General features: G+C 33.9%; 1 protein-coding gene and 1 long non-coding RNA gene across 2 annotated transcripts; both read left to right on the top strand.

Moving 5' to 3' along the window:
* Positions 1 to 20,131: 20,131 nt before the first annotated feature.
* On the top strand, positions 20,132 to 25,496 carry LOC123896088 (the record flags this gene model as incomplete). Its single annotated transcript, XM_045946530.1, has 9 exons — positions 20,132 to 20,234; positions 20,318 to 20,473; positions 20,577 to 20,708; positions 20,794 to 20,862; positions 20,960 to 21,402; positions 21,486 to 22,410; positions 22,523 to 22,563; positions 22,642 to 23,731; positions 23,830 to 25,496. Coding segments are annotated over 9 exons (4,626 nt in total), but the record flags the coding sequence as incomplete, so codon positions are not given.
* Positions 25,497 to 26,016: 520 nt separating this feature from the next.
* On the top strand, positions 26,017 to 26,846 carry LOC123902634. The gene is made up of 3 exons (XR_006807687.1): positions 26,017 to 26,115; positions 26,388 to 26,477; positions 26,582 to 26,846. It is a non-coding gene; the product is annotated as an uncharacterized LOC123902634 (long non-coding RNA).

The following is a 26,846-nucleotide window of genomic DNA, read 5'->3' as shown; positions in this document are numbered from 1 at the left end:
AGCAACTCTATTTTATGTTTATGCGTATTTTATGTTTTTTGTATAATGTATTGTTTTGATGAATTAGTCTTCGCTTATAAGATATGTTTATTATTCTATTTACCAATAATATTAGTAGATGAATTTAATGTCACAGCAAAATTGAGTAATAGTTCATGCTTAATTGGACTAATTACGAATTAAATATTATACGTATAAATAGGTAAATATCAAAACTTAATAATATTTCACATTTTTCATTGATTTTATAAATTCATAATGTAACCGTGTAATATGATAACTATTTTGCCAACAAAAAAAAATTCAAATTTCGTATCTCTCAAAAATGCACGGGGACTGTATGATTTTATGTAGACTTTATCATACGGTCTATGTTTTGTGCATCCATGTTATCTATCCATTAAAGATTACATTAATTTTTTAATTGAATTTAAAATTTCATAATTTAACTGTGTAATATGATATATCTTTTCCCATAAAATTTTTTTTCAAATTTCGTATCTCTGAAAAATTCACGGGGACTGTATGATTTTATGTAGAGTTTATCATACGCTCTTTTTTTTTTTGCATCCATTTTGTCTATTCATTCAAGATTACATTAAATTTTTAATTGAATTTACAATTTCATAATTTAACCGTGTAATATGATATATCTTTTCCCATAAATTTTTTTTTCAAATTTCGTATCTCTGAAAACTACACAAGGACTGTATGATTTTATGTAGAGTTTATCATACGCTCTTTTTTTTTGTGTATCCATTTTGTCTATTCATTCAAGATTACATTAAATTTTTAATTGAATTTACAATTTCATAATTTAACCGTGTAATATGATATATCTTTTCCCATAAATTTTTTTTTCAAATTTCGTATCTCTCAAAAATGCACGGGGACTGTATGATTTTATGTACAGTTTATCATACGCTCTAATTTTTTGTGCATCCATTTTGTCTATCCATTCAAGATTACATTAAATTTTTAATTAAATTTAAAATTTCATAATTTAACCGTGTAATATGATATATCTTTTCCCATAAATTTTTTTTTCAAATTTCGTATCTCTCAAAAATCCACGGGACTGTATTATTTTATGTACAGTTTATCATACACTCTATTTTTTTGTGCATCCATTTTGTCTATCCATAGAAGATTACATTAAATTTTTAATTGAATTTACAATTTCATAATTTAACCGTGTAATATGATATATCTTTTCCCATTAAAAAAAAATCTCAAATTTCGTATCTCTCAAAAATGCACAGGGACTGTATGATTTTATGTAGACTTTATCATACGGTCTATGTTTTGTGCATCCATTTTGTCTATCCATTCAAGATTACATTAATTTTTTAATTGAATTTACAATTTCATAATTTAACCGTGTAATATGATATATCTTTTCCCATAAATTTTTTTTTCAAATTTCGTATCTCTCAAAAATGCACGGCGACTGTATGATTTTATGTAGACTTTATCATACGGTCTATGTTTTGTGCATCCATTTTGTCTATCCATTAATGATTACATTATTTTTTTAATTGAATTTACAATTTCATAATTTGACCGTGTAATATGATATATCTTTTCCCATAATTTTTTTTTTCAAATTTCGTATCTCTCAAAAATGCACGGGGACTGTATGATTTTATGTAGAGTTTATCATACGCTCTATTTTGTTGTGCATCCATTTTGTCTATCCATTGAAGATTACATTAATTTTTTAATTGAATTTACAATTTCATAATTTAACCGTGTAATATGATATATCTTTTCCCATAAAAAAAATATTCAAATTTCGTATCTCTGAAAAATTCACGGGGACTGTATGATTTTATGTAGAGTTTATCATACGCTCTTTTTTTTTGTGCATCCATTTTGTCTATTCATTCAAGATTACATTAAATTTTTAATTGAATTTACAATTTCATAATTTAACCATGTAATATGATATATCTTTTCCCATAAATTTTTTTTTCAAATTTCGTATCTCTCAAAAATGCACGGCGACTGTATGATTTTATGTAGACTTTATCATACGGTCTATGTTTTGTGCATCCATTTTGTCTATCCATTAATGATTACATTATTTTTTTAATTGAATTTACAATTTCATAATTTGACCGTGTAATATGATATATCTTTTCCCATAATTTTTTTTTTCAAATTTCGTATCTCTCAAAAATGCACGGGGACTGTATGATTTTATGTAGAGTTTATCATACGCTCTATTTTGTTGTGCATCCATTTTGTCTATCCATTGAAGATTACATTAATTTTTTAATTGAATTTACAATTTCATAATTTAACCGTGTAATATGATATATCTTTTCCCATAAAAAAAATATTCAAATTTCGTATCTCTGAAAAATTCACGGGGACTGTATGATTTTATGTAGAGTTTATCATACGCTCTTTTTTTTTGTGCATCCATTTTGTCTATTCATTCAAGATTACATTAAATTTTTAATTGAATTTACAATTTCATAATTTAACCGTGTAATATGATATATCTTTTCCCATAAATTTTTTTTTCAAATTTCGTATCTCTCAAAAATGCACCTGGACTGTATGATTTTATGTAGACTTTATCATACTGTCTATGTTTTGTGCATCCATTTTGTCTATCCATTAATGATTACATTAATTTTTTAATTGAATTTACAATTTCATAATTTAACCGTGTAATATGATATATCTTTTCCCATAAAAAAAATATTCAAATTTCGTATCTCTGAAAAAACAACGGGGACTGTATGATTTTATGTAGAGTTTATCATACGCTCTTTTTTTTTGTGCATCCATTTTGTCTATTCATTCAAGATTACATTAAATTTTTAATTGAATTTACAATTTCATAATTTAACCGTGTAATATGATATATCTTTTCCCATAAATTTTTTTTTCAAATTTCGTATCTCTCAAAAATGCACGGGGACTGTATGATTTTATGTAGACCAATGCTACAATAGACCACCTTCAAAATTTGATATCAAAATTTTTTTATTTCCTTACTGTCTTAATCTCATAAACACCGCAAACGGTAGAATAAGCAAATTCAACGTCGTTTCACTTTATTCATTGAAATGTTGACAAATAAATTTTAATTTTTTTTATATTATAACAAGATTTATATGTGTCATGTATGTTGTTCCTCAGATGATTTTTATTATAATTTTATACTCTCTCTGATCCTTAATATAATATGAAGTGCACTTTTTAGCTACATTGATGTCTTAATTTATTTAAACTACATTATGATGTAGATACATCAAAATTTTAATTTAAAAACAAAATTAACACCTTTTTATATTACGGACCGGATGAGATATAAAACATTCAAATATATTGAATTTGTTTAGATATAATTTTGGGGGGTGCGAATATAAAATAAAATCATGCAAGTCATCCATTGGGCTTTTGTACCAAAACAACCCGGTGCTTGGCCCATGTTTTGATACGTGATAAGCTTGAAGAATTGTCAAGCAATCACAATTGAAAAACCCTAGCCGCACACTATTTTCCTTTTGCAACTGATATCGCGCTATGTGTTGAAGAATCCGTCAAAGTCGTCGCCTAATCAGGCAATTCGTCTCCCTCATCTCTTCAAATCCTAACCGTTCATTATGGCTTCTTCATCTGCGGTCAGGTACTGTCTTTATCAGTTGTTTTTTGCGTACTTTCCGCCAACATATGGGACCATTACATGTTAGCTTTGATGTCTGAATCAAATTTGGATAATATAATTTACTTTAGGGAAATAATTTAATAGTTGTTTGTCAGTATTAGGATTGTTTTGTTATCTATTGAAATGTCGTTTTCAATATATACAAGGGTTAGGGTTAAAGTTTTCTTTCTCAATGTTTGCCAAATTAGATAAAATTCAACATTTTCAATTATTTCTCTTTTAAATTATCAACAGTTTAAACTTGAGGTATATATATTACTGAAATGCTTAATCTGACGAAAATAATTTCCACGAAAAATTCGCGAATGACATTTTCTACTCATTTGACACACCAAATTGCTCCATCCACTCTCTTAATTCAATGGGAAAAAGGTAAGGATAACAATACACATGATTTACCATAAAAATAAACAATAAAAGTGGATAAATGTGGTAGGATATTATCTATTTGCTGACAAATTATGTTTTGGGTATACAACTATGTCTTTTGCACAACATAACAAAATAAAGGTGGACAATGAGATAGGAGCTTACTTAAACTCATACGGTGATTTATTTTAGTGTTATTAGTACTTTAAAAATAAAGAAATTGTACACTAATTGTGATTCATGATATGTTTCGTGAATACATTATGAATCATATATAGCATCACCCTATATATTATGCAGGTTCAAAATTTTTTAACTCAAGTACTAATTTTAAATACTTATTTGAAGTCTAGATATTAGCACAAAAGACATTAATCAAGTTACTTTTTTTTTTGTTGGTTGAATTATGATTATTTTATTAGAAACAAGTCAAAAATTCCATGTTGGTTTAAAGCTGAAGTACACCCTGATAAGGTAAATATTTCAATTATGCTTTGTTGATTTGCTTTAATTAATTTCAATTCATTTATTTAAAACCTTGACATCATATGCTAATGCTCGGTATACTTTAATTTGAAATTAGGAGGAAATTTATATGTGTCCTGATTTTGCTAAGAAGTATGCATCCAATATTAACTTCAAATACTATGGTTGGATTAAATGTAAAAACAAAGGATGCACTATGGTTGTTTTCAAGAGTAAAAATCATCGGTGTTATATTAGTGATGGTAGAGTAGTTGCCAAGAGGAATGGCTTTAAGGAACCAACCATAGTCACCCTATACTTCGAAGGACAAGATAACAAATTTTACATGTTGCCTCCAATAGTTGAAGGCGGTTCTTCAGTTTTGAAAGCTTCCACGTCAAGCAATGCTAATAGGTAACTTTTTTCTTTTGTTCTTTTTTTTATTGCTAATAAAAATAATTCATTAGTTCTAAATTAAATATTGATGTATATCTTCATCCTATTTTTATCAAAACAGCCCTAATGACTGGTCATTTAATCCAGAGAGTCGTTTCCAGACCGTTATTTCCCCGGACGAGGTATTTATTATATGGCAAAATCTGATATTACAATACATTTTAATTTTAGACTCCAAACTACTCTTATTGTATGTCATTGTTAATTTTTTTGTTAATATTATATCGTATCGTATGTAGGATCGAATTGACATTTGTCCAACTTTTGTAAAGAACTTTGAAACCATCATCGATTTCTCAAGGCCTGTGTCAATAAGAAACAGTAAGCATCGACAAGCAGATGCCTTACTTAGATGTAGGAAAGGAGTATGGTATTTGACAGGTGGCTTCAAAGTTTCCAACATATTTGGATTTAAGAAACCTACAAATGTTTTTCTGGATTTTCAGTTTAAGGACAATCAGTTTGTTATGATCCAAAAAAGAGGTGGCAAAACTACTCCTGTTGTTAATTCTGTTGGTGATAAGACACCAGTAATCATTTTATCCTCAGATGAGGATGATGATCATCATGAGGATGGCGATGATGATCATGAGGATGACGATGATGATGAGGACGATGAAGATGAGGACGATGACGATGAGGACGATGACGATGATGAAGATGATGATGAATCTGTGCTGGATGAGGAAGATAATGAAGATCAGGATGATGATATGTTACAATTCTTCGGTGTTGGCAATCATAATACAATGTATGCTGATGAGGACGATCCGCTTCGACACTCTCACTTTGATATTAAGATCACAGAGGCTATGGCATATACCAAGCAAGTTATGGTAAGTTCAATTTATAATTAGCAATGTTTTTAAATAATTTATATTTTACTAATTTTATTTAACTTTTTCTGTATTTAATTTTTTTGTAGCATTTTCCCAACAAAACATCAAAACATGTTCTTCCGGCAAAACAAGACAACATTTTTATGAGGGATGCCAGCACAGGAAGAGTGATTAACTGCAAAATCATCACTTCAAGTCGCTATGAAAATGAAAGATATCTTGGCGAAGGTTGGTATCAATTCAAGGATGAGTTCAAGTTGAGTCCCGGAGATGTTTTGAAGTGCTCAATTCAGAACCCGCCGGAATACATGAACGTGATGATTATCCGTGCAGCTTCACCTTAGGTTAATATATAATGATCTTTTGCAAATTTTTATTAGGCTGTTTCGTAATCATGGGGACTGTATGTTCAGACTTCTCAATGACAATTGATGTGTTGCTTTGGTTTAAGGTTTTTAATTTGTAATGTATTTTGAACAACTTATGAATTCCTACCATGTGATGTACTCTAACTATGTTCCCACCCTTACATTATAAGTATCAATTAACTTATATTTAGTGGTTAATGTCATTTGCTTAGTTTGGTTGTTTGGAAAATAATAGTCATTGCAATACCATCCATTGCTATATATATGCACTAATATTACGATTATATATGGATGGATGGTGTGCATACATTTCCAATTGGAACATTCCACAAACGTCTTATACCTACACTACTTTGTATCCATGTATTTCTTTTATTATTGAGTACTTTTTTTCTAACAACATACAATAACAAATACTAATATTTTATATTTTCATAAATGTTCTACCTCAAATTATATTATATGTTCATTTTAATATATTTTTTATCATTCTCAAAATGATGTTAATATAGTAATCGGCAGTATTTTTTTGCCAAAAAATATATCATGTTATTTTCCTAACCATTACTTTAATATATATACTTATACGAAAATTAATCGCAATTTTGTCAAAAAGAAATGCACTACAACTTAACTTGGATAGGTTTTACATTAAGATAATATCATCCATCACATATAATACATATGTAATAAAACAAGTAGAAGTAGACAACAATTTGATCATGAACCATTGGATGTAATGGCTAAAAAGCAAAATGAAAAGTTGTCTGATCAAAGCACATGAACAAATTGTCTTATTATGGTTTATATTTTCCTTTTTTCGTCTAACCATATTGTCTTGACAAAGACAATAGCATGTGTTACTTATGCTACAAAGTAAGCTTTCCCATTGAAAGTTGGATATTCTAGGTTTATGATAGAGACAACACTATATTTCATTTGCCTTTTTTATTCATATTTCTTACACCAATACCTTATTAGATGAACAAACAAGGTAATCAAAATAGACTAGCTCATAAGTTGACTACCAATTTTTTCCCACTTCGTTAGTTACATTGGTCTCACAATTTTTTTTTCAAAGTATTGGAAACTGCTATTTTCCAAAGGTACATGATATCCATTGATTTATTATGATCTTTCAACAAAATAAACTATGAGAAAGTATTATTTCCAAACATTTGTTATCATGAAGCTGCTCACTTGATTTATTCTCATGGTTTTTAAAAAAAAGTTGTAATTCAATCAATGGATATTTCTCAAGCCAAAATAGCCAGATTTAATAGAAAACAAAGGTTACGTAATTCGTCAAGCAAAAATAATGGATCATCTTCAGGTTTGTACTTCCTAATCTTCTGATCTTTTTGATTTTTCCAAGTCTCCATGACTAAAATGAATGTTCTTAATGACAGAAAATGTTGAACCAAATGGATGTGAAAGCTCTTGCAAATTTACACCCTATGTTTCAGGTAAGACGATAATCACGAACCTGAAGAAATTTATGACATTAGGTTATATCTTTTATTTGTTATTTCAGTTACATATACTTTTTAATACTTGGAGGTATTTTTTCAATAACAGAAAATTGAAGGTGTGAAAACACAAGAAGGGGGGGGTTGAATTGTGTTTTAGCTAAGTTAAAATTTTTTCAAGTTCTTAACTCAACTACGTTAGCAGCGGAAAAGTAACACAATAAATAACAAGTTAAGGAGATAGAGAGAGAGATCACACAAGCAATTTATACTGGTTCCTCTCACAAAACGAGAGTAGTCCAGTCCCCTTGCACTTCCAAGGGAGTTCACTATAATCACACAAGATTACACCTGCTCAAGCACACAAGCAAGAGACTTCTCAACAATGCTCAAGCACACAAGCAAGAGACTTCACAACTATGCTCAAGCACACAAGCTTAAGACTTCACACTTAAACACACAAGTTTAAGTTACACACTTAAGCACACAAGCTTAAGTTTCCTCAAGTAATGGTAAAGTATATAAAAATATACAAATGCTCTTAGATGAACCTAAAGAGAGCAAATACAAATATTACAGAGTATTTAGCTAAAGTGCAAAAACACTTGAGAAAGGTTCAGAGCTTGTATATCACAGAGTTCAGAGTTTGTTCAGCGCACGTTCAATTCTTGATCATTGTTATTTTGTTGTAGCTGATCCTTCTAGTATATATACTACTAGAAAAGAGTCGTTGCAAAGGAGCCGTTGGAGTTGATAACCTTTTGTCTTCAAGCAGTCTGTCTTGATGCAGTTTGGTTGTATCCAAAACTAAGAAAGAGTTTCAGTTACTTTGACTACTGCAGAGTGGACTTTCCTTATTCAGCTAACAAAACTGAAGACCCACGTTCTCAAGATAGGACAGACAAAACAGAGGTAGCTGAGCTGATCAGACTTGAAAGGTCCTTTTCTTCATTGGAAGAAGAGTTGACTAGTAAAGAGAATCTTCACAGCTTTCAAAGAGATCTTCAGAGTTTGATGAAGCTCGTAGACAGACAAGAAGTACTGAAGTCTTCATCCTCTGAACGTTGTAACCTCTGAAGTCCAACATCTTCTGAGCGCTTGTGAACTTCTGAATTCACATCCTCTGAACTTCACTCAGGACTTAAATGATGCTTATATCTGCGCACTTAAAATAAATTTTTAGTCCTTCCAATTGTTTATTAATACTTTGTTATCATCAAAACCTTTATAGATTTAGGGGCAAACATTTTTAAATCAATTTTGTTCCAACAATCTCCCCCTTTTTGATGATGACAAACATAAGTATTAATTGACAATTGTTGTTAAATTAACTTATCATGTTTCTCTTAGGTTTATGAGGTTTGCAAGCTCCCCCTAAGATTGATACTCCATAAAGTCTGAACTTTATGTTTTATCCATGATATTTTAATTTAGTATAAGATTAAGATGTTTTGAAGTAAAACAAATTTCATATCTTTCTTCAGAGTGAGAGGTTTGCAAGCTCTCCCCCTAAGTCTCATAAGGCTAAGTTAAAATTGCACTCTTAACTTATCCTTACTTATGAAATTTATTTCAGTTTCAACTAACTTAGTCTCCGCATTGAAATACGTAAGACAACTTGAAAGAAACAACTTTTAATTTAACAGATAAAAGCGAGATAAAAGGCGTGGTTTCAGTTTTGGAACATATCAATTAATGCGTAACTACTCCCCCTTTTGTCATTATCAAAAAGTAAAACAAAGTTATAAAACCAAGACAGTCAAAGAAAGAAGAGTGGTTGTTACAAAGGTGAATTAATTTCAAAAACGAAAACCAACGCGCTCAAGGGTTTATAAAAAGTGAACGAGTTAACATGCCTTCTTCACGTAAAAACAAGAGTAAACAAGTGAAGCAAGAGAAAGTAGGAATAATGAAAAGATTTAGTTTACGCATCGCAGAGTTTAAGAGAAGGAAAGAAGACGAAAAACGCGAAGACGATGAGAAGAGGAAAAAAGATAACAAGAAACCACAAGATGCTGAGATAATAATCATCTCATCAGACTCTGAAGCTGAAGAGAATGAAGATGATGCTGACTATGTGGAGTTCTTGGCTAGCTATGTTCCAGAAGAGGAACAAGAAGAAGAAGAACAAGAGCAAAACCCAGATCCCATTGAAATATCATCAGAGGATGCTGAGGAGAAATCAGAGATTTCGTCTGAGTTTTATCCATCTGATTAGGATTAGGTTGTCTTTTTCTTTTTCTTTTTACCAATGTACTCTACATGATCAGATCATTAATAAAAATTTTCGTTTTTAAAAGCATCTTGTGTTCTTGTGTTCTTATTTATCAAGAAAATATAGATATCAAGTGGACTTAAAATAAGTAATCAATCAAAACATAAACAAAATCTTGAAATAGATAAACCAGAAAAAGTGTTCAGAAGGTAAACAAGGAAATAAACATGACAAAATAAGCAAGCAAAACATAAAAATATGAAGAAAATGTGCATAGAATCCTAGGGTTTCTTAAGAAGGGCTAAGAGTTGGTCAAATTTATCATTCAAAGATCCCACATTGGAAACTAAACCATCCACCTTGGTTTCCAATGTCTCTTGAGCAGCTCTTTGACGTTCTAGGCCTTCTTGCTGTTCCCTCAGGGCTTCTTGAAAAATCTGCAACTGATCTGCCATAGCAGGAGCTTGATCTTCAATCACAGGTTCTGGTTCTTCAATCAAAGGTGCCTTGCCTTTATCAGAGGGTTCACCTTCCTCTGGATAGTCTATCATCAGCACATCCTCTTGATCCTGAGAGGCAAGCACATTCAGTACATCCTCTTCTGTGGTATCTCCATTATGTAGCTCATTTGCTAACTCAGCAACTCTAGCAGCAGCTTCTTCCAGACGTGCAGTCTCAATCCTTTGATCCTCAAGACGTTGCAGAAGAGTAGAATCAACCCAGTAATCTTTGAATTCAGACAAACGCCTCACAGCAGCAGCTATAGCAACAAGCTTAGCACGCTCATGCTCTTCATGATTGAATGGCGTTAACCTTTTCAACTCAGCCCTAGCCAGACTGTCCCTCATGAAGCTTATACCTTCCAGATCCCGCTTACCAATAACAGCCTTAACCTTTGCAGCAGCAACATCCAAAGCATTGCAAATCCTTGCCTTAATGCTTGATACTTCGAGATCCACATCAGAAGGACAAACTAAGAACCTGTCCTTTATTGTAGATAATCTAAGCAAGTCTTCATGAAATTGAGTGGATAGATTTCTAAAAGTGTTGGATGATGATGGTGAAGGATTGGGAATGGTAGAGAGAGTAGGTATTTCAGGAGTAGGGTTGTCAATAATCACAACTTCTACCTCTGAAGGCTTGGGAGCACAAGTGTGAATACGCTCAGGGGAAGCATGTTCAGCACTTGGGTTAGGATGGGGTTCAGGGGTTGGTTCAGATGATGAGATGTCAGAAGTGGATTCAGGGTGAACATGTTCAGGAGATGGTTCAGGAGATTTATGTTCAGGAGTTGGTTTAGGAGCAATTTGTTCAGGGGTTGGTTCAGGAGATTTGTGTGCAGGGGTTGATTCAGGAGGTGGAGAGGATTGTTTTGTGGGAGAGGTTGGTTTAGTGACAGGAATATCTGGTTGAGGTTCAGGTTGAGGTGATGTAGGTTTTGGAGGTGAGCTAGATTTGTGTTGAGTTTCATGAGAAAAAGGGTGATTATTAAGAGGGTCAGGGCTCAGATGTTTTTCAAGTTCAGATAGGGGGTTATCAGAGGTTGAAATATCAGAGGTTGGTAAGATGGTTTTGAGAGGTTTGGTGTAACCTAATCCAATCTCTTTTTCATTAAAGACATACTTAGAAGATTTACCTTTATCTTTAGGAGTAGGAGCAGATCTTTTCCTCAAACGAGTAGCAAGAGTCTCCTCATCAGATTCAGTCTCATCTTCTGATGTAGATCCTTCAGATGAACTGTCTGAACTATCTTCCTCAATAACAATAGGCTTTTTAGAAGCTCCCTCAGCAGCCTTGTTTGCAGTTTCTTCATGCTTCCTCTTAGTTCTCTGTTCAGCCATAGATTGCTCAACTTTAACTTTCTTCTGAGCCAGAAGATCTGGCTTTGGTAGATCATCTTGAGCTTCAGCCTTTCTTTTTGGTTTCCTCTTAGGATTATACTGACTTACAGGAGCAGGAGGAACCATACTTCTATCAACAACAAATCCTTCTTGTCTGAGCACCTCCAAATAGTCCTGAATAATGTGCTCAGCATCAGCTTCAGATATAAGTGGATAGCCTGCGACATACAGACGATCCTCAAGCCTAACAGTGAACTCTTGTGGGGGAGCAACAGGCTTAGATGCAATCAAACGCATCTTGGACAGAAAGTTAGCGTTCAGAATTTCTGGATAGAACCTCTTCTCAACCAATTCAGGGTGGAATTTCCTCAAGTTCTGAACAACATGACCTTGATGCAGAAGGTCAGACAACAGCCTAGGATAAACTATAGTAGTTTTCCTCTGAGATTTACTTGCAAAAATGGCTTCACAAATACGTTCAAAAAAGTAATCTCCAAGATTAACCTTCTTTTCAGTCAGAAGAAAATACAGCAGATGACGATGAGTCCAGGAGATAGTATCAGTCCCACCAACCCTTGGACTGATAGCTGCTAGGATGATCTTGAAAAGAACTCTACATTCATCAGTCAGACCCTTTACTTTCCCTTTTAAAGAGAAATCTGTGCAAATGAGATGCAGAAGATCATCCCTGTATCTTGTATCCTTTTCAAACACATCTAACTCTATCCCAGAGTTAGGTAGACCAAGAAGAGCATTGAAATGAATAGGCGAGATTGCCATGTTCATCCCACAGATATTTGACCTAATCTGTACACCAGTATAATCCAGCAAACCCATTTCCTTCCTAGTTTTACCTTTCAGACTAGGATCTCTTTCTATTGCAGCAAGCTCTTCCTTCTTAGCTTCATGCTTATCAAACACCTTTGCTTTCATCCAGAATTTCTTCAACAAATCTGGATAAATGGGACCATTAAGCATGTCGAAGTACTTATCCCATCCCTGAGCGATAAAGTACTTTTTAACATCAAACCCATTCGCTTGTAGACCATCGAAATCAACCATCTTCTCTGAAAGAAAAGTAAGTTCAGATTCTGGGAATTCCATCTCATTCCCAACAATCTGAAGATTCTTGAATATGAACGGTGGAATCCTTTTTGAAGAAGAAGACGAAGCACCAGCCATTGTTGGAGATTAGGGTAAGGTTTGGAAGACTAACGAGAGAGAAAGAAAGTTTGTTGGAGGTTTAGAGAGAATATGAAAGTGTAGGTTGTGAAAGTGAATAGTGTGCAAGTGTATTGTGTAAGTTTATTTAAAAGAGTACAGTTAACACGAAAATAGCAAATTTGGGAAGTTACGCTAATTGACAAAAAGTTGAATACCAAAAATCATCATTAACCACCCACTACCTGACACACGTAGACCACGTGCAGAAAATTTACTCGGTAACTGCTATTTTAATGGACAACTGTTCAGCAGTGAATACTGAACGTTTCCCACTAAAATAATTCAGAGCCTCTGAGTTATTTAAAATTCTCTATCAGAGTCAAGTACTTCAGAGCTTGTGTTTCAGATGTTCTGAATCATAAGTTCTGATATACCTAACCTCTTACACTTTAATTGCCAAAAACAATTTTTCATTCAGAGATTGAAAACATGTTCAGATGTTTCTTTATAAAATCAAATCTTTCAACAGATAAAGCTTTAGTAAATATGTCAGCCCATTGATTTTCAGTATCAACAAACTTAATATCTATAATGCCTCTCTGAACATAATCTCTGATAAAATGGTGTTTAATTTCAATATGTTTGGCTCTAGAGTGTAGAATAGGATTTTTAGATAAATGAATGGCTGCAGTATTATCACAATATAAAGGAATATTGTTACTGCTTACCTGGTAATCTTCTAACTGATATTTTAACCAGAGTAGTTGTGTGCAACACTTAGCTGCTGAAATGTATTCTGCTTCTGCTGTAGACAAAGCTATAGTAGTTTGTCTCTTACTAGCCCAGGAGATAAGGTTTTCACCAACAAATTGACAATTGCCACTTGTGGATTTTCTTTCAATTTTATCTCCAGCATAGTCAGCATCACAGAATCCATTTAGCACATAATCATTGGATTTCTTATAGAGAAGTCCAAGATTAGTTGTTCCTTTCAGATACCTAAAGATTCTCTTTACAGCTGTAAGATGAGATTCTCTAGGATCTGACTGGAATCTTGCACATAAGCAAACACTGAATAAAATATCTGGTCTAGAGGCTGTCAGATAGAGTAAGGAACCAATCATACCTCTGTAGACCTTTTGATCTACCTTTCCTTCATCATCTGACTTGCCCATGTTGGTAGTTGGATGCATAGGAGTATTCATTATCTTGCAGTCATCTAGATTGAATTTCTTCAGAAGTTCTTTAGTGTATTTTGATTGATGAACATAAGTTCCTTCCTTCTTCTGATTGATTTGAATTCCAAGAAAGAACTTCAACTCTCCCATCATGCTCATTTCAAATTCATCCTGCATTATCTTAGAAAAATTCTTGCACGAAGCAGCATTAGTTGAACCAAAAATAATATCATCAACATAAATTTGAATAATTAAAATGTCTTCTTTGGTTGTTTTTCTAAAGAGTGTGCAATCAACCTTTCCTTTCTCAAAACCCTTTTCAAGAAGGAAATTACTGAGTCTATCATACCAAGCTCTGGGAGCTTGTTTCAGACCATACAGTGATTTCTTCAGTTTGAAAACGTGTTCTGGGTTTGAGATATCTTCAAAACCAGGAGGTTGCTTAACATACACTTCTTCAGAAATAAAACCATTTAAGAAGGCACTTTTAACATCCATCTGATATAAGGTTATTCCATGATTAACAGCATAAGATAGAAGTAACCTGATTGCTTCAAGTCTAGCAACTGGTGCAAAGGTTTCAGTATAGTCAATCCCCTCTTGTTGACTATAACCTTGTGCAACCAATCTAGCCTTGTTCCTTACCACTTCACCTTGTTCATTCAGCTTGTTTCTGAATACCCATTTTGTTCCAATAATGTTCTTGTGTGAAGGTTTGGGCACTAGAGTCCATACATCATTCCTTTGAAATTGATTCAGCTCTTCTTGCATTGCTACAATCCAAGCATCATCTTTCAGAGCTTCATCAATCTTCGATGGTTCCATCATTGAGATAAGACCAACTAATGATTCCTCATTTCTCAGTTGAGATCTTGTCTTCCTTGGACTATCCTTGTTGCCTAATATCAGTTCCTCTGGATGTGATGATTTGTATTTGAAAGTATTTCTTGGGGGCTCATCATCTTCAGACTCATCAACATCAGGTTCAGCAGATGCTTCAGTACTTGGTTGTTCAGAGTCTGTAGGAACTATTGTGTTCAGAGGTACTTCAGAGAATGGATGTTCTGAGTAGTTTGGAATATCTGAATATTGATCCTCTGATACCTGAAATCTAGATAAACCTTCCACAAGCTCTGACACTTGGTCAGGCTCTTTGTCATCAAATTTGACATGCATAGTTTCTTCCACAGTATGTGTTTCAGAAATATACAGTCTGTATGCTTTTGAGCGTTCAGAGTATCCTATAAAGATACCCTTATAGCCTCTAGCATCAAATTTCTTTAGATGGACTTTATTGTTTAAGATATAACATGTACATCCAAACTGATGAAAATAAGAAATATCAGGTTTTCTTCCTTTGAACAATTCATAAGCCGTTTTGTTCAACTTAGATCTGATATAGATTCTATTTTGAACATAACATGCTGTACTTACAGCTTCTGCCCATAAAAACTTTGCTACATTTGTTTCATGCATCATGGTTCTGGCCATTTCTTGCAGAGTTCTATTCTTCCTTTCTACAACCCCATTTTGTTGAGGAGTTCTAGGAGAAGAGAATTCATGCAAAATGCCATATTTTTCACAAAAGTTTTCAAAAGGTTCATTTTCAAATTCTCCACCATGATCACTTCTAACTTTTAAAATAGTGTAGCCTTTTTCATTTTGAATTTGTTTGCAGAAGATGCTAAACTCATCATAAGCTTCATCTTTTGTTCTTAGGAATTTTACCCAAGTCCATCTACTGTAGTCATCAACAATCACTAATCCATACTTCTTTCCATTGATTGAAGCAGTGTTAACTGGTCCAAAAAGATCAATGTGAAGAAGTTCCAATGGTCTTGAGGTAGAGACAATGTTCTTAGGTTTAAAAGATGACTTAGTAATCTTTCCTTTTTGACATGAACCACAAAGTGTGTTTGAGTGATATTTAATTTTAGGTAAACCTCTGACAAGGTCAAGCTTACTAAGCTTAGAGATTAACCTCCAGTTAGCATGGCCTAACCTCTTATGCCAGATCCATTTTTCTTCACTCAAGGTCAAAAGACACATCACTTTTTGTTCATTCAAATCAGAAAGATTAATTTTATAAACATTGTTCTTTCTCAGACCCTTGAATATCATGGTGTTATTAGATTGTTTAGAAACAGTACATGATTCCTTATTAAAGACAACTACATAACCATTGTCGCAAAATTGACTTATGCTCAATAGATTATGCTTAAGTCCATCAACTAACCAAACATCATTAATAGATAGGGAGGAATTACCTACTGTACCTGTACCTATTATCTTTCCTTTCTGATTACCTCCAAAGCCAACAGAACCTCCTTCTTTCATAGTTAGCTTGGAAAACAGTTGTTTGTCCCCAGTCATGTGCCTTGAACACCCACTATCCAGATACCATGAATGATTCATGATACTTCTTTGAGTGATAGGCTGTATGAGAAACAACTTTAATCACTACAATGGAACTCTTTATCACAGTTAATGATAAAGTCATCCCAATATTCTTCCTCTTCATTGATCAAGTTCTGATTGTTCACTTGAGAACTTGTCAGCCATTGGTCAAGGACATAAGCCCTTCTTCCTTTGCATAGGACTTGTTTCCATACTTTAGGTAGGACATATCCTTTCCTAGTTGGTAAATCTGAATGATACATAATTTCAGCTTTTGGTACCCATCTTCTGGGTCCACGCTTGTTAGTCCACAAATGATTACTGTGTTGTTGAGTGTGAGAGAAAGATTTTGGTTTGGAATAATAACTCTTTTGAAAATATTTCTTAGTTTGAGTTCTGTTATTATTCCAGGACTTGGATTGTTTATGCTCCCAGAGTTTGTATTTATCACCAGTCCATTGATTTGACTGGTTATACTTACTGATTCTAGAATCATAAATAACCTTAGTCCTATGTTGCCTCTGAGGTTTGAGGTTTGACTTTCTTTTAAAAACTTCTGAGCCTTTAGGTTGACTTTTCTCATGAACTGGAGTTCCTCTGGTTCCAGAAGTTGAAGCCTCAGATTTTGAAACTTTCAGAACATCTGAACTGACACTGTCAAGTTCTGAATAGCTTTTATCTTCTGAGCTTTTCTTCCCAGATCCTGAGGAACTTGGTTCCTCTGAGTTGTCATTTCCCAAATCTCTCAGATTATTATCCTCATCTTCCAGAGTACCAAATTTCTTTCCTTCTTCACTCTGAGGTACAACATAGTAAACCCAAGATTTTCCAACCTTTTTGGGATAGGTCTTTAGCTTTGAATATGTTCTACCATATTCATAGCCAAGTCCCTCTCCTCTATGTCTCATGACATTATAAACAAGATTAGCAGCTTTGCTCTTACCAAGGTTGAGATGCACAAACTGTTGAAGAGCCATTTCTTGCTCATCAGTAGGTTTGTGACACACAGCACAACCCTTTTCAAGATCATTTACTCTATTCAGAGTTTCTTGATATAGACCTTGAAAATGTTCTGCTTGTTCAGTCAGAGTGTTAAGGTTTTCTTGTAAAACTTTTTGTTTATTTAACATTCTGAGATGTTTCTCAATGACCTTGTTAAGTGCAGTTATAAGTTGAGATTTAGAACAGTCAGAAAATACCTCATCAGTTACTTCTGAATCTGATTCTGATTCATCGTCTGAGTCTACATCTGAGTCAGTTGAAGCCATCAGGGCTAGATTTGCTTCTTCTTCTTCCTCAACTTCTTCCTCAGATGATAGCTCTTCAAAAGTAGCCATCAGACTCTTTCTCAATTTACTCTTGAATTGTTGCTTCTTTGAGCTGTATCTTTTGCTTTTGTCTTTAGCAGACATTTCTGGACAATCAGCAATAAAATGTCCTGGCTTCTTACAGTTGAAGCAGTTCTTCTGATCATCCTTTTTGCTGACAAAATTTCTGGAGCTGTTACCTCCTCTGAAATTTCTTTTGTTAAATCTGTTCCATTGCTGAAACTTGGTGAATAACGCAAACTCATCCTCATTCATCTCATCCTCTTGACCATCAGCAGAAGATTCTTCTTCAATATCAAGAAGCTGAGTCTTAAGAGCCTTAGAAGTAGTCTTAGTTGACTGTAGAGCCACTGACTTAGACTTCTTCTTAGTTTCTGAGTCAGCATCCAGAACCATCTCATGGCTTCTGAGATTGCTTATCAGAGCTTCAAGACTCAGAGTCTTGAGATTTTGAGCTTCCTCTATTGCAGTGACCTTGGGTCTCCAAGCAATAGGAAGACTTCTCAGAATCTTCTGAACATGGTCATAGGTAGAATAACTTCTCTTAAGAGCTTTAAGACCAGATACAAGGATTTGAAACCTTGTAAACATAGTCTCAATGTTTTCATCTTGTTGCATAGTGAAAAGTTCATATTGTCTTATCAAAAGACTAGCTTTAGCCTCTTGAACCTTTTCATTACCATCATAGGTAGCACACATGGAATCAAAGATAGATTTAGCAGTGGACTTGTTCTCTATTCTGACATAGTCCTCATGTCTAATAGCACCAACAACAATGTCCTTTACTCTATGATGTTTTGTGTAGATTTTTAGGTTAGCTGGTGTGAGTAACTTTCTATTCTCCATGGACAACCTACCATGTTCATTCAAGTTTTCAAAAGTTACTCCCAACTCAACCAAATCCCACAACTCATGATCAATAGCAGTAATATTGCTATACAGTCTCTCTTTCCACCACTCAAATAATGAAGCATCACCATTGAATATAGGGGCTTTTCTATTGCCACTATGTTCATGTGATTCATTACTTAAGTAGTCATAACCAAAAGCATTTCTAGGACCACCACCAGCTCCACTGGCCTCACCTTCACCAGTAGTTCTAGTACTACTATCATCTCCTCCAGACATAGTGTTCTCACAAGATCTTTACTGTCTCACTGTTAAATGAAAGTAACAGACCAGGCGCTCTGATGCCAATTGAAGGTGTGAAAACACAAGAAGGGGGGGGTTGAATTGTGTTTTAGCTAAGTTAAAACTTTTTCAAGTTCTTAACTCAACTACGTTAGCAGCGGAAAAGTAACACAATAAATAACAAGTTAAGGAGATAGAGAGAGAGATCACACAAGCAATTTATACTGGTTCCTCTCACAAAACGAGAGTAGTCCAGTCCCCTTGCACTTCCAAGGGAGTTCACTATAATCACACAAGATTACACCTGCTCAAGCACACAAGCAAGAGACTTCTCAACAATGCTCAAGCACACAAGCAAGAGACTTCACAACTATGCTCAAGCACACAAGCTTAAGACTTCACACTTAAACACACAAGTTTAAGTTACACACTTAAGCACACAAGCTTAAGTTTCCTCAAGTAATGGTAAAGTATATAAAAATATACAAATGCTCTTAGATGAACCTAAAGAGAGCAAATACAAATATTACAGAGTATTTAGCTAAAGTGCAAAAACACTTGAGAAAGGTTCAGAGCTTGTATATCACAGAGTTCAGAGTTTGTTCAGCGCACGTTCAATTCTTGATCATTGTTATTTTGTTGTAGCTGATCCTTCTAGTATATATACTACTAGAAAAGAGTCGTTGCAAAGGAGCCGTTGGAGTTGATAACCTTTTGTCTTCAAGCAGTCTGTCTTGATGCAGTTTGGTTGTATCCAAAACTAAGAAAGAGTTTCAGTTACTTTGACTACTGCAGAGTGGACTTTCCTTATTCAGCTAACAAAACTGAAGACCCACGTTCTCAAGATAGGACAGACAAAACAGAGGTAGCTGAGCTGATCAGACTTGAAAGGTCCTTTTCTTCATTGGAAGAAGAGTTGACTAGTAAAGAGAATCTTCACAGCTTTCAAAGAGATCTTCAGAGTTTGATGAAGCTCGTAGACAGACAAGAAGTACTGAAGTCTTCATCCTCTGAACGTTGTAACCTCTGAAGTCCAACATCTTCTGAGCGCTTGTGAACTTCTGAATTCACATCCTCTGAACTTCACTCAGGACTTAAATGATGCTTATATCTGCGCACTTAAAATAAATTTTTAGTCCTTCCAATTGTTTATTAATACTTTGTTATCATCAAAACCTTTATAGATTTAGGGGCAAACATTTTTAAATCAATTTTGTTCCAACAAAAATGTCAGTCCAATGGATACCAAATCGAAATCCAACTATATAGCGTCCGGAGAAGTGTTTAAGAGAAAGGCAAATAGGACTCCTTTATCACCTTTGACTCAAGGTATTTAAAATTTCATTTTAGATGTTTTTAACATGTTGATTAATGATAGGATAATATGATAGTATACTTTTGATTTGGTGCAGATAGCGTATTGACTACAAACATCGAAAGTGATGTGAACCATGACATTCCAGCAAAAAGAATTAGAATTCCAAATCCTAAATATTTTTCTCCACTCTCATGTGTAGTTAACTCTTCAAATGAGTCCAGTTCTAAATCGTCTACAAATACACAACAAGGTTAATATGAATTGTTGCTCAACACTTTATATTATCTGGTTTTTTATTTTTTTTATAATTGATTTGATGTTTAATCTTATTTTATCCCATTTGTTATATACAGGAAGAAAATCAGCTCATTCCAAAGTTATTGATCCTACATTATCAAGATCAAATAACCATGCTTCAAAAAGGTTTCGAATGCATAATAAATACATTGGTGTTCAAAGAATAGATTTTGAGGATGAAACCAATGGTATTAACTTTAAACACTGTTTTAATTGTCTATTGTGTTAGATGTACATTGTATTGAAAAAACTAATTGCTATATGACAAACCAGGTTCTTCTAATGTGGAAAATGACATTGATAAATGTAGATCCACTTTGTATGCAAATTCTGAAATTGAAGGTATTTGTTGAATTCACTCATATATCGAAATAATGAATTAGTTAATATATTTCTCAAGTAGCGTTTATTAACACAATTGACAATAAATTACATGTAGGATTTATTAACTTTGGCATGCCTGAATTTACATGCAAGTGGTGTCATGCTGAATTATGGTTTGAGGAACGAGCGGAAAAATCAAGGGCTGGTCCTGATATAGGATTCTCAATTTGCTGTGGAAAAGGAAAAGTTCAACTTCCTCTTCTTAAAAAACCTCCTGATCTATTGTTAGCTTTGATCAATGGCCGTGATCGACGTAGTAAGAACTTTAAGGATAACTATAGAGCTTACAACAGTATGTTTGCATTCACTTCATTGGGTGGTCAAATAAATCAGAACATTAACAATGGTGGTGGACCTCCTCAGTTCATATTAAGTGGCCAGAATTATCATAGAATTGGATCTTTATTGCCAGAACAAGGAACTACTCCTAAGTTCGCACAATTATACATCTATGATACTCAAAATGAAGTGATGAACCGAGCTGCATGCTTTAGGTCAGTAGTTTATGAAGTTTAGTTCAAATATTATTATACTTACATATATTACAGATAATTGATATTTCTTTTTTTTCCAGGTCAGAGAACAAGAAGAAAGAACCCATTGATATATCTTTAGTTAAAGACTTGAAGGAAATGATAGATTATTGCAATCCACTTGCTAAGTCTTTTAGAAAGGTAAGAGATGCTATTCAATCCTGTGATACTCATGCATTGTCCTTAAGGTTATATCGAAAACGATCAACAGATTCAAGAATGCATAATATACCTACAGTTGATGAGGTGGCTGGTCTGATAGTCGGTGACTTCGATGAATCAGAAATTGGGAGAGATGTTATTGTCAATGATAGCAAGTATGGCTTGACTAGAATTCATGAAACTCATGTGTTATTCTTGCCTCTGCAATACCCATTGTTGTTTCCTTGGGGGGAAAATGGTTGGGAACCAGATATTCCACATAGAAAGACAACAGAAGTACCAAGTGATGAGAAGGAAGACAGAGTTAAAATTAGAGAATTCATGGCTTTTCGAATTCAAGAAAGAAATAACGAATTTGGAAACATTATTTTTTCAAAGAGATTGTTTCAGCAATTCGTGGTAGATTGTTACACTATGATTGAAGCCCAGCGGTTGTCATTCATAAGAGAAAACCAAGACAAAATTCGTTGTGATGTTCTGAGTGGTCTACAAGAAGCTGTCGATAGAGGAGATGTGGATGCATCAACGGTCGGAAAACGCATTATTTTGCCTGATTCTTTTACTGGAGGTCCACGCTACATGTTTAACAATTGTCAAGATGCAATGGGAATCTGCAAGAGATTTGGTTATCCTGATTTGTTCATAACTGTTACATGTAATGCAAATTGGCCTGAAATCCGTAATTTCATTGATAGAAGAGGGCTTCAACCTTCCGACCGACCAGACATTATTTGTAGAGTATTTAAAATGAAACTGGATCAAATGATGGCAGACTTCAAAAAAGATCAAATATTTGGCAAGGTTATAGCAGGCAAGTATTAATTTTCATTTGTTTTTCTTCATTTCATCTGTCCTATATTTTCTTGAAGCTTATTTAATAACTCATAAAATTATCGTATATTGATATACTTGCATTATAATAGGTATGTATACTGTGGAGTTTCAAAAAAGAGGACTTCCACATGCACATATTTTATTATGGTTAGATGAACAAAACAAGATAAAGACTGGTCGTGACATTGACAAGGTCATATCTGCTGAGCTTCCTCACCCTAAATTATATCCAAAACTCTATGGTGTGGTATCATCGTTTATGATGCACGGCCCATGTGGTGAAGCAAATGTCAATTCTCCTTGCATGGTTTCTTACCGTTGCTCAAAGTTCTTTCCAAAAAAGTACAAGTCCACCACAACCATTGATGATGAAGGTTACCCATCTTACAGGAGACGTAATACTGGAGTTGTTGTCAAGAAGACTGCAGCCAGCTTGGACAACGCCTATGTTGTTCCTTACAATCCTTTTCTCTTGATGAGGTATCAAGCTCATATTAATGTTGAATATTGCAATAAATCTAATGCCATCAAGTACTTATTCAAATATGTGAATAAAGGTCCTGACCGTTCTAATGTTGAGATCTCCGATGGCGACAAGTCAAATCAGCCTGTTGATGAAATCAAACGATTTTATGACTGCCGATATTTATCTCCGGCAGAGGCTGTATGGAGGACATTTGCATTTGACATTCATCAACATTTTCCAGCTGTTATTAGATTGACTATTCACTTGGAAAATCAACAATTGGTCAGATTTGATGATAATAGTTCACTCCATAATGTTGTCCGTTACCGGGAAATGGTTGACACAATGTTTACTGCTTGGTTTAAAGCAAATTTGGAGTATGAAGAAGGTCGGGATTTAACATATTCCCAATTTCCTACAAAATTTGTATATCTATCTCAGGAACATCGTTGGCAACCAAGGCAAAAAGGTTTTAGCATTGGAAGATTAACATATGTGCCTGTTGGAGCCGGTCAGTTATACTACTTGAGGGTGTTGTTGACAAAACAAAAGGGATGCACAAGTTTTGAAAGTATTAGAACAGTTAATGGCAAAGTATTAAATACATTTCAAGAGGCATGTAGTGAATTAAGGCTTTTAAAAAATGACCAAGAGTTCAAAGATGCAATTAAGGAAGCTTATGAAACAGCGTCAGGTGGTCAGATGAGGAGTTTGTTTGTTAGATTACTGAACATGAATACAATGACTAATCCATTTGATGTTTGGTGCTGTACATGGAAAATGTTGTGTGATGGTATTCTGTACAAAAAAAGAAGGGAACTCAATCTTCCAGGTAATTTATTTGACCTTATAAATATTATAATATTTTATATATTATATCTAAAATTTTAAAACAACTACGTACTTATTAGAATGAAATTTTTTTTGTAGATTTACAATTATCTGATGATCAGTTGAAAAATCTTTGTCTCATTGAGATTGGAAAACTGTTGAATGAAAATGGAAGAACATTAGGTGATTACCCGTCTATGCCTGTCCCTATAGTTGAAGATGTCAATACATTTCATAATAAACTCATAGCAGATGAACTCAGCTATGATAGAGTTGAATTAGCTGCTATGCATGCAACTTTGGTTAAAAAGTTAACTGATGAGCAGCATGGTGTCTATCAAGAAATATTGACATCGGTCTTATCTGGACATGGCCAATTCTTCTTTTTGTATGGTTACGGTGGTACAGGCAAGACTTTCTTGTGGAAAACACTTTCAGCTGCACTAAGATCTGAAGGGAAGATTGTAATCAACGTTGCTTCAAGCGGAATAGCTTCTTTATTGCTTCCTAACGGAAAAACAGCTCACTCAACTTTTTGCATCCCATTGGAAATAAATGAGAAATCTACTTGCAATATTAAACAACATTGTCACAGAGCAGAACTCTTAAGAGCAGCAAGTCTATTCATTTGGGATGAAGCTCCGATGATGAATAGATACTGCTTTGAAGCATTTGATCGTACAATGAAGGATTTGATGGGTAAGGTTGACAAAAATTTGCGACGTAAACCATTTGGTGGAAAGGTTGTTGTCTTAGGTGGAGACTTTAGACAAATACTACCTGTAATAAGGAAAGGATCAAGAAGTGAAGTTGTTCGGGCAACAATTAGCTCATCAAAATTATGGAAGCATTGCAAAGTTTTGAAACTGACCAAAAACATGAGGTTGAAAGGTGATTTTACTGACAATTCAGAAAGTGACCTCAAAGAATTTGCTGAATGGATTTTGAAAATTGGAGATGGCCTATTGAATGGGGATGAAAATGGAGAGGCTGAAATTCAAGTTCCAGAAGAATTGTGTGTTGTTCAAGCTGACAAACCTTTGATGGATTTAGTTGATTTTGTTTACCCAAATATTGTTAACGATATTGGGAAAAATAATTTCTTTAAAGATGAGGCAATTCTTGCTCCAACATTGGAGATCGTTAAAGAGGTCAATGATTTTGTGCTATCTATGATTCCAGGTGAATCGCAAGATTATTTAAGTTGTGATCAACCATGTAAATCTGATGAGGATCAGGAGGTTCAGGGTGACTGGTTTACGTCTGAATTTTTAAATGATATCCAATGTTCTGGGATACCTCATCATCAGTTAACATTAAAAGTGGGTGTCCCTGTCATGCTGCTGCGCAATATTGATCAAGCTAAGGGACTTTGTAATGGTACAAGATTACAGGTCAAGGAATTGGGAAAAAACATTATAACAGCCGTTGTTATCAATGAAAAAATGGACGGCGAAGTTGTCTATATTCCAAGGATGGACCTAATTCCTTCGGATTCTGGGCTTCCTTTCAAATTTTGTCGCCGTCAATTTCCCATATCCTTGTGTTTTGCAATGACCATCAACAAAAGCCAAGGACAATCTCTTTCGAAGGTTGCGGTTTATTTACCTAGACCGGTTTTTACACACGGTCAATTGTACGTAGCAGTTTCAAGAGTGACAACAAAGAAAGGCCTAAAGTTTCTTATATTAGATGAGGATGGTGAGACTTGCACGACAACCAACAATGTCGTATTTCCAGAAATTTTACATCATTTGAAGGTTTAAACATAATCAATAGACAACACATGGTAAGTTAAATATTTTTTTTCATTTCATTGTTAACAAATTATTATTGTATTGCTGGTTTATTATTTTTTGCCAAATAATGATAATATTTAATGTTTGGATATTGGTCCAGGTTTAAAAAAGATTGAATTGGCTATATTTTGATGATGCATGTTTTTTGATGGAACTACTGGTTCCTGCCATAATTATTTATTTATATAGGTAAAAATTACTCAATTTGTTTAATATCTTCTATATCAAATAAATTAATATAAATTTGTTCAATTAAATTTGTATGTTGCATCTTTTATAATGTTATTTATATGAATCATATGCTTACTTTTCCCAAATTTGGTTCAATTGTGTAGTTAAGGTTTTATCTACTATAGTATAATTTACAAGCCCAATGATGGACCATTAACAAAGATAAAGATTTGGGCCTAAATCAATCATGACCCATGACAAAGCCTATATCCAACTCATATCACAACTCATGCTTCTCATTCCAAAATAACAACACGGCTAGGGTTTTAACAAGGAAAGATTGGGAAGCATTTTGAAACATCAGCCGCCAACCAAAACCATCATATTACAAGGCTTTGCTTCTACTCTTACAAAGGTATGTTGCTTATCATCCCAGTTTCCATCTTTACTTTGAAAAATACTCTAACTAATAAACATGCATCGAATTATGATTCATTGTGACCAAACATTACATTAACAGAGTTATTTTCATGAAATCAAATGCACAGATTCAAAGCAAATTCTGCAAAATATGCAGATATTTGTATACTGCATTTTTATAGTGGTTTTAGAGTATACTTTACCAATTTATATATCTACATGGTGTATTAGTCTTCTCATTATATCTTACAAATATTGTATTGTTAGATGAATGTGATTCATGGAGAAAATGTTGAACCACCAAGATTTTGGGAGATGGTTACCACTGCTAACCATGTTCAGGGCAGAGCAGTTTTGGTAATATAGACAATTCATATTTTGTTTTGGACTTATATTTAACTTACCCTCACATACTTTTTTATCAGTATACTAATTCACATATATATTATTCAACTGGACAGCATTTCCCCCGAACAATCGTGTCTAACTATTTGCTACCTCAGCAACGACAGATTCTTCTGATTTTGGATAACTCAAACATTTCTGTGAATTGCATGATTAATACATCACCAAGAAATATGAATGAGAAGTATATAACTCAAGGGTGGATTGCATTTGTCAAACAAGCTAATATCAACATTGGTTCCAGGCTTAGGATTACTCTTTTAGATCCACCACAAATTTTGAAGGTTCGAATCATCGACCAACATGAGTAACTCTATTTAT

This window comes from Trifolium pratense, linkage group LG1 (assembly GCF_020283565.1).
Source record: "Trifolium pratense cultivar HEN17-A07 linkage group LG1, ARS_RC_1.1, whole genome shotgun sequence".
In the NCBI taxonomy this organism is placed as follows: domain Eukaryota; kingdom Viridiplantae; phylum Streptophyta; class Magnoliopsida; order Fabales; family Fabaceae; genus Trifolium; species Trifolium pratense.
Note: the sequence above shows the minus strand (reverse complement) of the source record. Positions and strands in the feature narration are given on the sequence as shown.